The sequence below is a fragment of the Equus quagga genome, chromosome 7 (genome assembly GCF_021613505.1).
Source record: "Equus quagga isolate Etosha38 chromosome 7, UCLA_HA_Equagga_1.0, whole genome shotgun sequence".
Classification (NCBI taxonomy): Eukaryota; Metazoa; Chordata; class Mammalia; order Perissodactyla; family Equidae; genus Equus; species Equus quagga.
The window spans coordinates 21,739,783-21,752,050 of NC_060273.1; the positions used below are offsets into that span (position 1 = coordinate 21,739,783).

Here is a 12,268-nt window from a genome sequence, read left to right on the forward strand (position 1 = left end):
CTCCTTCCCCACTCACTTCCTGATCTTTGCCATTCCCTGGCTGGGTACCAGGAGCACAGAGAAGATCCAGACATGGATTCACCCTCAAGAAGACAGGATGCTTTCACCAGGAGTCACATGCTCAAATGCTTCAGGCACAGGCAGGAAACCTAAATGAATGAAACAGGCTGGGTGAAAGATAATAGAGAATGGCTGGATTATGGTAATATGGAGAGCTTATTTTAGCTGAAGGGTAAAGTGGGGCTGTAAATGCTGAGCTAGATCTGGGATTTTTATTTTTATTTTATTTTCACTTTCTTTTCTTTTTTGCCACAGGGACTGAATCCAAGACGGAAGCCTGGAAATGCTGGAGGTTCATATCCTACCTCCCACACTCCAAACATACACTACACAAAATATAACAGGAAGCATTGCTTGTGTGTGCGTGTGTGTGAGGAAGAGTGACCTTGAGCTAACATCTGTCAGTCCTCTTCCATCTTGTTTACGGCAGGCCATCACAGCAGGGCTTGATGAGCGGTGTACATGTCTGCACCCAGGACCAGAACCCACGAACCCTCGACCACCGAAGCAGAGCGTGCAAACTAAACCACTACGCCACTGGGTCAGCCCCTCTTTTTTTTTTTTTTCAAATAGATACCTGAGCTCAAAAGCAAGACGGAATCTTCCTGGTGCTGGAAATAAAGAAGGAAATCAAAGCCACAACGGTGAGAGGGGGCTGAAGTCAGGCAGTCCATGGTGATGCTGGGATCTCTAGGATTGGAGTTGTAACACCGACATGAGGACAGAGGTCAAGGCTGAGGCCTCAGGAACAGCAGAGTTGAAACAGTGCTCTGCACAAAGTTGGGAGCTGACAAAGGGCTGTCTCTTCTGGGCACAGAAGATGGAGAAAAAAAATCCATCCCCAGACCCTGGGATGCAGCATGGAAGCAAGTCACCCAATAGGCAGTAGGTAGAAAAAGTAATCACAGGAAATCAGATCAGAAAGGTCACCAAAGTATGGGCTTGGATTCAGACCAAAACTCTGGTGCAAAAACCTGCTCTGAGGAACTCATGAACAAAATGGTCAAAAGCCTGTGGAGCCTGTAAGACTGTGGCAGAAGCCAAAGCATTCTGGCCCCAGAGGGTGTCACTGGGGCCCTGTGAACTCATGGGACTCCTAGAAACACAAAGAAACCTTCCATGGTGACACCACCATGGGAGAATTCACCCCAGTGTACAGACGTTCGTAACCACACCATGCCTCCTCCCTAATGCTATAACTGGGGAAACTGAGGGTCGCCGAGCTTACGTAAGTTGCCTAAGGTCAGTTAGCAATTGAAGTATTTAATGTCTCTGTGCCTCAGTCTTCTCAGTTGTAAGGTGGTGATTTTAGCGTATCTTCCTCATAGGATTGTTGTAAAGATCAAACAAGATTATGCCTGTAAAGCACTCAGAACAATGCCAGGGACATAAGAAGGTTTTCTTTTTCTTTTCCTTTTTAGTTTAGTTTGTTTGTTCATCTTAATAATGTTAATACACATAAAGCAAGTTTTGAAGGTTCGGTGATAAAGAAGTCAGTCTTACAAAGAGCACTGAAACTTCTCTGGGTTTCAGAAGACCACTGGGGCTGGGGGGAATGGTGGCAGGGCGACCAGGGAGAAGACACTGGGGACATCAGTGAGTGACTATTCCACCTTTGCCTGAGACGAGAATTTGGGTGTGGTGGAGCCTGCTACAGAATGGCCGCAGGGCATGCTGACTTTGAGCTCTGAAAGTCGTTGTGTTGATGGTTTGTATCAGAAGCAGGCAGTCTATCAGGCAGTAGGCACAGGAGTAGAACTGCAGCCAGATTTCTGGACTCACATCCAGCTCTGTGAAGTGCTGGCTGTGTGATGTCAGACATGTTACTTGGCCTCTCTGACACTAGTTTCCCACCTACAAAACTGCACGCAGGAGGGGAGAGCCAAGATTGAGTATAGGCTCTGGAATTCGACTGCCAGAGTTTACGTCCTGACCCAGCACTTATTAAGTAGGCAAGCCTGAGCAAGTTATTTAGCTTCTCTGCCTTAGTCCTCATCTGTGAAATAGGGTTGTCTGTGAAGATTCAATAAGCTAATACACATAAACATACATATATACAAAATACTTTGATACAATCCTGGCACATCAGTGCTCAATAACCTTGTGAGGTTAGCGTAAGGATTAAGGGTTAATTGACGTTAGAACACAGTAGGAGCTCAATAAATGTCAGTGGTGATTCTTGGATTGCTTCCTCTTCACTGGGCACCCAGCACACAACTGCTGAATGGACAATGACTGAATAAGTGGAAGGTGGGAATGGCAGGCCAACCCACAGGAGGGAAAAGGCCCTGTTTTACCTGGAAATGTAGCTCTCCCTAAGCCTCTGCTGGATTCAAGAGGGGATGGGAGTACACCCATCCTCACCTTCCCTTCCCCTCCCACACAAGGGCACTATATCACGGAATTGGAAGAGCTCATTGAGTTTATTTGGGACCATAGATGGGGCTGAAGTTTTGCTCATGTACACGCACACAGAGGTACACACATCGTTCCAGACGTTGACACCATCCGTTTGGGATCCCAGATTTCAGAGTCAGGTGTAGATCTCAGGGGCCTGAAGAGGCCCAGGCTAGGTAGAAAAAACTGTGATGGGGAGGGATACAGGAGCTAGGCTGTGGGAACCCTTTCCCTTCAGCTGCCCTGAGATCCAGCACCGGACTTCCACCCCTGCTCATCTCCCTCCTCCCCCTTTCTTAGAGGGAAGTTCTCAGCTCACCTGAAGGGAATCACCTGGTGCTCCAGGTCCCCACGTGGCCCCCTCCATCCCATGCTGGTTCTGGCCCATCGGGATTATCCATGTTCTCATAAGAGTCTGCATCTGGTTAGGACCAGGAAGGAGTAAGATACAGACAGAGCTGGAAGAGGCTGGAAGGGGGTGAGCCTCAGAGGACAACATGGGACAGCCGTAGTAGCACCCACCTTCCTCATGATTGGGACCAGGCTGGGCCCGAAAGGAGCGGAGCTGGGGGGCTGCATACAGGATCCCTCTCATATCCTCATACGACTGGGACCCTGCTTGGACAGGGGATGGAGAGTTGGAGGCCTGGGAGCTATGCTGGGGACTTGAGGAAGGGAAGTGCTGCCTAAGATATAGAGGAAGTCTGAGGGGCAGAAGAAGGTGGAAGGCTTGACCCACGTTGTACTAGGAAGGAGTGATTAGGGTCGCCATCAGGTTCAGGGCCCTTGTAGTTGTAGGATTCGATCAGGTGTGGGTTAGATTACGGTCATGTTCAGAGAAAGGGTCAAGAACAGAATTGGAAGGAGTCAAAGGCAGGATCATGAGGATGCTGCAGAGAGAGCTGAGGTCTGTACTGGGGCTGGAGTGAGATGGAGATCCAAGCCCAGGCTGGAACCGGGTTGACGCTCACCGTTAGGGACGGGGTAAATACGGGAGCCAGGACTGCGGTTGGGGCTGGTGTTGAGGTTAGAGTTAGGAGTCAAATCTAAGGTCAGGATTGGGTTTGGATTTGGGGTCAGAGTCAAGGTCAAGGGGGGGCCTGGTCAGAGCTGAGGCCAGGTCAACCCAATCTGGGCAAGGCAGGCAGGTCCCAAGCATTTCTCACCAAGGGAGGTTGCCTCCCTGCTGGGGTCCCAGGCTGACCCATGGGGACTCAGGAAGTCTGGAAAAGGAAGAGGGAAGTCACTATTCCTCCTGGCCTCCGGGTCACACCCACCACCACCCGGCCCCCTCCACCCCAGGAGGAATGTGACCCTCTTCTCACACACCTGTTGTCCTGGTGACTGGCTGGGCCACCTCTTCATCCTCATTCTCATAAGACTCAGCTGCTGCAGAAAAAAGAGAACTCCAGGGACCACTTCTGCCCTGTAGGGGCTCCACAGACCTGGGGATCCTCCCTAGTCTCTGAGGCCCCACAAGGATCCCAAATTACCGTTGGAGAAGGAGTCTTCATCCTCAGCACCCAAGGCCCCCTCCTCAGGGTTCTCATAGCCGCTGCCATCTGGTGGAGGAGGCAGGGTCCAGTGAGGGCCCACAGCCTACCGCTGAGAAGCTGGGGGAGCCCTGGGGAAGGGCAGTCTTACCCTGCGAGAGTTGGTCCTGCCCAAGGTTGGAGTCGTTCTCATAGAACTCGGAGTCCTCCTCACTGTCTGGCTCCTCGTAGGCCTCCCCTTCCTCTTCTTCTGGGCCTGGGGTTTGGGGATGGGGGTGGGAAATCGAGTCACGGCCCCCTCTTCCAAGCCCCAGTTCACTACAGACGGCTCCAAAACCCCGATGTGAGCAACGATACGCTCCCCGCCCCCGCCGCCGCTAATCACCCGCTCCAGGCGGGCTCCGGGACCCGGCGGCTCTGGCCTCCTGGACGTGGCTGCGCGGGCTTCCGTAGGGCGGGACGGTGGCCCCCAGGCCTGAAGCCCATCGCAGGGCGCGTCCTGGCGAGAGGAGCGTTGTAGGGAGGCAGGTGAGTAGAGATGGGGGCGGCTAGGGCTAAGGGTCTGCGAGGCGCGGCAAGGGGAGAAGATGCTTCAGGATCTGCGGAAGAACTCTGGGTCTCGACGTCCGGCATTTAAGCCCCGGGAGCGGGATCTAAATCTAGGGGGCGTGGCCTCAAGTCTCGAGGATGGTTCTGCTCTCGGAACTGGACTTTAAGTCCCGAGCCCTGGGGGTGGGACTTGGCTCTGGGGGCGGGGCTCAAACCAGGGCGGGACGCTACACCCGGGGGCGGGCTCTTTTTTCTGAGGGCGGAGCTCCGAGGTCGGGAAGGCTTGGGGCTCAGGGGATTGGAGGGATGGGGAAAATGGGTGAGGCTCTAGCTCTGAGTTAGAGACCTGGTGGTGCCTCCTACCCGTGCCAGAGGAGGACGTGGAAAGGGAGAGCACATTCCCATACTGGTTCTGGGCGCCGGTTCCCGGGGGAGGCGTCACTTTAAAGAACCTGGCGGAGGAAGGGGAGTTGCCCTGTGAGGCCAGGCCTGGAGGGGACTGGGAGACACACTAAAGATTCAGGCCAGGCCCTCAGAGGTTAAAATAGAGTCACTTGTAATTAGCTCCTCTGTGCTGGGGCAGCCTACAGAGGGGTCTGGGATCACGCCAAGGAGGTCTTTACAGAGTGGGTAGCTTTGGAGCTGGGCTTTGAAGGTTGGGCAATAACCGTAGCGATGGATGAAAGACCCTGGGCGAGGAACAGTGAAGCAGAACGTGAAAGTGCAGGAGTGGGAGACTGAGGGGCGGGAGGTAGCACTCGGCATCATTACCTTTTAGTGGGATCAGTCATTCGCTTTCTTTTCCTCCTCAGGATCAGGGCTGGTAGGAGTTAAGAGGAGTAATCAGAGGAGAGCCTGCTTGGCAGGGTGAAGATTTAGGGGGTGCTGAGGAGGTCATTTGGGTCAATGGACGAGATAGGAGTTCAAATTCTAAGGGGCCCAGGAAGTTTGGAGGGGGCTTTGAGGAGGAGTGGGAGGAGCAGGATTCTGAGGTCTGTGGGGGAGATATGAGAGGAGAGAAAGATGGTTGTCACACTGGCCAGTGCAGGCTTTCCTGAGGAAGATTGGACAGACCAGCTGGGAGACATGACTGACCTCTTCGAAGATGAAGGAAGCCCACGAGGGAACTCAGGCAGAAGATCAGATAAACTAAAGTTGCAGCAGGGACTTTCCAGCCACCAGTCTCCATCAGCCAATGCCACACAGCTAGGGGGAAGGAGCTATGAGACGAGGACCTCAGGCTGGCATCTTGCTTCCCAGCATCAAGACCTCAAAGGGCCCTAAGTCTGGGGGACAGGGGCAACACACAGATCTTCAAAGTCCCAAGCTACAAGGAGGGCTCTTCTCCCTCCCTCCGAGGTCAGGGATTGTGTCACAGAGCCTGACATGGAGCCTGGGGCAGTATCTGTTGAGCAAACCACAAACAAACCATGACTATAGTCAGAGGCAATGTTAGGATTAAGGGAAGCGTGATGATCAGTCTCCTGCTGCAGTTTAAGGACAGCCATGGCCAAAGTGAAGGGCAGAATCGAGTTCACAAGGTTAGAAGTGGGATACAGCAATGCGCTGAGGTCAAGTTTGGAGTGAAAGTTGATGCTGAGTTTGAGAATTGCGGTTAGGGTAGCACGGTAGAATTGTGTTAAGGGAGACAGAATGGGCAGAACATTTTGACCAATTTGATGGATGAGTGAGAGAAAAAGGAAGGATACCCAGGTTCTTGGCTTGGGCACTTGGGCAGGTGATAATGTCCTTCGCTGACACAGGGCCACCCAGAAGACTATGCATGGGGAAGATGTTGAGTTTGATTTTGTATATGTTGAGCCTGTTGTGTCCGTGGGACATCAAATGGCAATTCCAGGAGATGGCTGAGAGTGGGGGTTATGGAGCCTAGAATCGAGTCACCAAAGCATAGTGGCCTAAGGAGCCACTTTATGAGAGTTAAGGAAGTCAAACAAGAAAAGTGTGTAGACAAGGATGAAAGAGCGTAGACAGGGAGAAGAAGAGGGCTCAGGGCTCCAACAGTGAGCAGTCAGGGAGGAAGGAAGACTCTTCCAAAGCTGACGGGAAGGAGCAACCAGTGGTAGGGGAAGACCAAGACCTTGTCTTGGAAGCGAGGGAGGAAGGAGGTGAAGTTGGTCTTCAGAGGTTAGGGTTCAGGATGGGGCTGGTACTAGCCCTCAGGTTGGGGGGCCAAGGTTGACTGGCTTCTAGTTCTTCCCAGTAGCCCCACACAGATGCCCCACAACTCGGAGAGACTCTACCTGACCGAGCAGTGACCTTCAGGTGCACCTCCCTGGTCGTGTTGCCATGGTAACAATGATAGGTGCCAGCATCTTGAGCCGTGGCCTGGGGCAGCAACAGAACAGCCCCTCCCCTGAGGGTGCCCGATACCCACATCTCTCTGACTTGGGTATCCTTCGTCATGTTTAGGTGCAGCACTGAGTCAGTCTTCTCGGGATGCATGTGGATCCAGGAGACGGGGCCTGTGACCATGGAATCAGGGAGCACCCCGCAGGGCAGCCAGAGTGTGGAGCCGGGGGCCACAGTGAGGTCTAGGGCAGGGAGAGCCAAAGCTAAGAAAGCATAGTCCTTGGAGTGTCCTCCTCCACAAACTCTCCAGTTCCTAATCACTATCCCCCATCCCTGGATCCCCTACTTCCTGGCATGTCCCCAGCACCTTACCTTGGCTGTGGTTCTGGTTCAGACTGCTCCTATTTGGGGCACATTCAAGGGCTGTCTCCCGGATACGAGGCTGGTCTTTGGCCCACTCATACAGCTGGGAGCTTGCAGGGTGACCAGAAGAGGTCTTGGGGCCTTCTGAGGAACTTTTGCCCAGGCCACAGCCTGGGTTATCTAGGTCTGAAGCATTCCACCGGAACAGCTTCCCTGGGAAAAGACCCAGAACCAAATACGGCAACATCCAGGAGAGGCAGAGAGATACAGAGACCCAGAAAGGCAGAGACAAGCGAAGAAAAAGACCCAGAGAGAGACAAAGAAACAGTAACTCAGACAGAGACCAGAGAGTGAAAGACGGAGAGAGACAGAGCATCTCAGTGTTGAAGTCACAAAGCCACAGGAGTTTTTAGGAGCCACCTAAAACTGGCTCTCTGCTTGTCCCTCAGGCCCTCTAGCCCCTCCCTCCAGATCCATTTTAGCTGCTGGAACTCCTCCATCCATGGGAGGCCTCCCTCTTCTCATCCAGCCCTCCCTACCCCAGCCTGGACCTCACCACTGCCTTCCACGCTGACTGTCCAGCCAGGCTGCCAGCCCTGCTCAGAAGGGGGCCCCGGCTGGCACAGGTAGAAGCCCCCCATCTGGTTAGAGACGTTGAAGACGAGCAGCATGATGCCCAAGGGCCGTTTCTGAATGCTCAGGTCTCGTAACTTTCGGCTCAGCTGTAAGAAAGCTTCTGCCTCCTTATACCGGGCCAGCTTCTGAGGGGGACCATCTGAGGGACTGAAGCACGGCAGCACAGCATTGTCTCCCTCTGTGGAGAGAGAAGGAGAGCAGGAGGAGTCCCGAGCCCGCTTCCCTCCTCACACTGGGTTACAAACCCGACGACCCCACCAGCCGGGAGTGGATGAGCCCTCAGAGTCCTTCCAACCCCTCCCTGAATTTTACAAATAAGAAAATGGAGGCTCCGCGAGGGTAAGTTACTTGGCCAAGGGCACCCAGGCAGGACCCAGGTTTCTGGCCCCGACTCCTTCCATCCATGCCCTTTGGACATACCTTTAGTCTCCACCAGCAGTGCTTCCTGGGATCTGCCTCCCGTGGGGGTAAGGAAGAGGAGGAAGAAGAGGAGGAGAGGAGGTGGCATGGTGGCCAGACTCCCCGCGGCACCCAGCTTCGCCGCGGGGGATGCTGGGGCAGGTGGGGGCCTGGTGGGCACTGAACCATGGGTGTCTGCGGGGGCGGGCAGGCAGTCCCCTGGGGGAGGAAGGGGTGGTCACATCTCAGGCTCCCTTCGCCGTGCACCCCTCCAGACCTGCAAAACTCATCTCTTCCCTGCTACACTGGTTTATTTTCATCCCAGCACTTGCCACCATGTGAAGTGATCTTATTTGTGCGTCTGTTGGGTCACTTTCTGTTCCCCCAACTAGAACTTGAGCCCCTTGCCACAGAGACTTTGTCCTGTTCACCACTGTATGCACAGTGCCCTGGAAAGGCGCTTGGCACGTCAGGCCCTCAATAAATAATATTTGCTGAATGAGTGGATCCAGTCTTAGGGGCTCCGCCTTCTCCTCCTCCTCTCTTCTTCAACCCCAGGCTCTAAATCCACTTCCCTTCACTCACACACACACACACACACACACACACACCCCCACACACCATTCATTCATTCAACCAACATTTCTCGGGCTCCTCCCACCTCCATACAACCAGCCCCTCACACATACTTTGGGACCTAGCAGACCTGACGTTCAATCCTCAACCTCTGCCTCTTGACTAAATTTCTTCATCTCTCTAAGCCTTAGTTTTTCTCTCTGTAAACTGGGGATAATAATAGTACTATCAGAATATTGTTTGCAAGGATCCAACAGGACAAGGGGCCAGCCCGGTGGCACAGTGGGTAAGTCTGCATGTTCCACTTTGGCGGCCCGGAGTTCACCGGTTTGGATCCCGGGTGCGGACATGCCACCACTTGGCATGCCATGCTGTGGTAGGCATCCCACATACAAAGTAGAGGAAGATGGGCACGGATGTTAGCTCAGGGCCAGTCTTCCTCAGCAAAAAGAGGAGGATTGGCAGCAGTTAGCTCAGGGCTAATCTTCCCCCCCCCCCAAAAAAAAAAACAAAAACAGGACAATATACATATGGCATTTTTAGCCCAGCCACTAGCACACAGTAGGCCTCTGTTAATGAGAGACAGCATCAATTAATGGCTAAGAGCTCAAGCCAGACTGCCACTGCAGCTCCTTTGCAGCGGCCCTGAGAAACAACTGATGATAATGCCTGTTTTTCTCCCAGTTCTTCCCCAGGAAGTCCTGCTTCAGTTATGGAAGGTACTCATTTGGAGATGGGGAAATTGAGGCCTCCAAAGGGCAGGGTGGTGCCTGAGATCACACGGTAAGCTGGTGGTACATTGAGCACTAGACCCCAGGAGTCCAGATTCTTAAATCTGTTCTTCTCCTCCCCATCTCTCTCCCTTCCTGTCTCTCTGTATGTGTAGCTCTACGTCTTTCACTGCTGCAGTCACTCAGGAAAAGGGTCCAGGGACCCAGAAGACCCGCTTTCTTAGTTGCTGGTTCCCAGGCCCGGCTCAGTGGGCTGTGGCTTCCTGTTTGCCTCAGGCAAACCCCAGGGGACCCTCCAGCTGGCAGGGCCCCCACTTCCCTTTGGTTGGGTTGGGTTGGCTGGGAGGGGGGATGAGTGGGGCATCGGGGATTGGAGAGGGTGAGATGGCAAGACCCCATTTGCCTTTCATTCCATGAAATCTCTCTAACCCGGTCATTGGCTTCCCAGCTGCCTCACGCGCAGACTCCTCTTGCTTAGAGCGTGTCAGTCCCCTGCTTAGAACATTTCAGTGGCTTTTCATCTACTTAAAATAAACACGCTAAAACATGGCCTCCAAAGGCCTGAGTGAGGCCACCCCTATCTACGTTTCCCAGCTCTTCGCTCCACTGGCTCCTTTTCTTTACTCAGGTCTCAGTTCAAGTGTTACTTTCTCAGAGTGGCCTTCCCTGGCCCCCCCCCTCTTACCTCCCCCCCCGGGGTACTTTTGATCTCACACCCCTGTTTTATTTCCTTCTCAGCATTTGCCCAATCCAAAAGCATGCTCCTTTATTTGTTAGTCTTCTCATCTGCCTCCTGCCCCAGAATGTTCCCTCTGCGACAGCAGGGATCTTTACTGTCTTGTTCAATGGCATCTAGCAGGTGCTTAATAACTATTTGTTGTATAAAAGAAGGAAGTTAGGAAGAATGAAAGAAAACTTTCTTTTCTCTTCCCCCTGTGCCCTCAGTCACCAAGGCTAGCCCATTTTCTACCCTAAATATTTCCAGAATCAACTTTCTCCTCTTTTTGGTCTCTTCCCTTCCCAACCAGAACCATCTCAGGGGCTGGCCCGGTGGCGCAGTGGTTAAGTTCGCACATTCTGCTTCTCGGCGGCCCGGGGTTCACCGGTTTGGATCCCAGGTGCAGACATAGCACCGTTTGGCAAAAGCCATGCTGTGGCAGGCGTCCCACGTTTAAAGTAGAGGAAGATGGGCATGGATGTTGGCTCAGGGCCAGTCTTCCTCAGCAAAACAAGGAGGATTGGCAGTAGTTAGCTCAGGACTAATCTTCCTCAAAAAAAAAAAAAGAACCATCTCAGCAGTTTCTTTTGTGGACTGTCTTCTCTCTCTTTTGCTTCCCACCTGCGCGCTACACAGAGAGAGCTTCCTCAGTATTAGTCATGTGCTCAACAGCCTTCAGCATCTCCCAGGGCCTCAGGATAAAATCTAAGCCTGATAGTTGACTGGAGCCTTATTTACAGTCATCCCTTCCCAAGACCCTGCCACATACACAGAGAGTGTGAGGACAGGAAACTAGCTACTGAGGGCAGTAAGCTACTGGGGATCCCTAAGCCAGGAGTTGACCTGGCCTGATTTGCATTTTCTAAAACTCCCCCTGGCTACAGTGTGGACAGGCAATTGGAGGGAGGCCAGAGAGATAAGTAAGGAAAGTGTTTGTTCATTCATTCACCAGATGTTTATTTACTACTATGTTTATTTATCAGGCACTGGGCTAGGAGCTGGGCGAACAGCAAGAGACAAGCAAGACAAGGTTCCTAATCTTAGAGAGCTTTGATTCAAGTTTTGGGGCCACAGAAGGGTTAAGGGGGACAAGTACTAAGCGAGTTAGCCAATGAACAGCTTCAGATGGTAAGAAGTCTCTGATATGCTTAATGGCAGACAGGTGACAGAGGTGGCTAATTTAGACACGGCAGTCAAGGAAGGCCGTGCTGAGGAGGTGACTTCTGAGCCGAGACCTGAGGTGGGGAAAAGCTTGGTCGGTTCAAGTAAGATCATGTTTAGTTTTGTTAGAGACTGTCATACTCTTTTCCAGAGTGGCTAGACTATCTTACATTCCCATCTGGAATGTGTGAGAAACCCAATTTCTCCATATTCTCACCAGCAATTGGTATTATCACTCTTTTTTCATTTTGACCATCCTGGTAGATGTGTAGTGCTACCTCCTGATGGTTTGAATTTGCATTTCCCTAATGGCTAATGATGTTGAACATCTTTTCGTGCACATATTTGCCATCTGTGACATCAGTGAAATGCCCGTTCGTGTCCTTCGCCCATTTTCAAATTGGATTGAACCAGAAGATTCTAAGCAGCTATGAGACACGATCTGTGTTTTACGAAGATCACTCTAGTTGCTTTGAGAATTAACTGAAGGGGCCAAAAGGCGACACAGGGGCAACAGTGAGGAAGCACTGTGGAAGTTCAGGAGAGAAGATGGAGACCGGGGCTGGGTGTTAGCGCTGGAGATGAACCAAAACGGACACGTTCTGGAATATGCAGTCCTCTGGAGGCAGAGCTTACAGGACTTGCAGGAGGACACGAAGAGTCAAGGACCTCCAGGCTCCTGGAGTGGACTTCAGAGAGGGAGAGACGGGTTTGGGAGAAGAGGAGTCAAGGCTCTGGGCTTAAGTTTGAGCGGCCTGTCGCCGGCCACGGGGGGATGTCAGGTCGGCTCTTGGAGGGAGAGGCCACAGCTAATGAGAGTTTGACCTAGGGCAGTGGCCGAGGTAAGAGGGATTTGGGAGGCGCTGGGAGTGGGG

General features: G+C 52.7%; 1 protein-coding gene across 3 annotated transcripts; it reads right to left on the reverse strand.

Annotated features, from left to right (window-relative positions):
* Positions 1-2,464: 2,464 nt before the first annotated feature.
* On the reverse strand, positions 2,465-8,366 carry CD19 (CD19 molecule). Of its 3 annotated transcripts, none has more exons than XM_046665514.1 (15): positions 8,229-8,366; positions 7,729-7,986; positions 7,182-7,385; positions 6,761-7,051; positions 5,595-5,705; positions 5,271-5,319; positions 4,863-4,951; positions 4,336-4,449; positions 4,102-4,206; positions 3,951-4,019; positions 3,787-3,843; positions 3,624-3,680; positions 2,980-3,072; positions 2,777-2,878; positions 2,465-2,629 (listed from the first exon to the last, which is right to left on the reverse strand). In XM_046665514.1, the coding sequence occupies exons 1-14, from the start codon at positions 8,314-8,316 to the stop codon at positions 2,787-2,789; spliced, it is 1,677 nt and encodes a 558-aa protein (XP_046521470.1). In that variant the 5' UTR covers positions 8,317-8,366; the 3' UTR covers positions 2,465-2,629; positions 2,777-2,786. The 3 variants fall into 3 exon arrangements, with proteins under 3 accessions (XP_046521470.1, XP_046521469.1, XP_046521468.1); XM_046665513.1 differs by having other exon boundaries at positions 2,465-2,643; positions 3,787-3,846; XM_046665512.1 differs by having other exon boundaries at positions 3,787-3,846; positions 8,229-8,365.
* Positions 8,367-12,268: the final 3,902 nt, after the last annotated feature.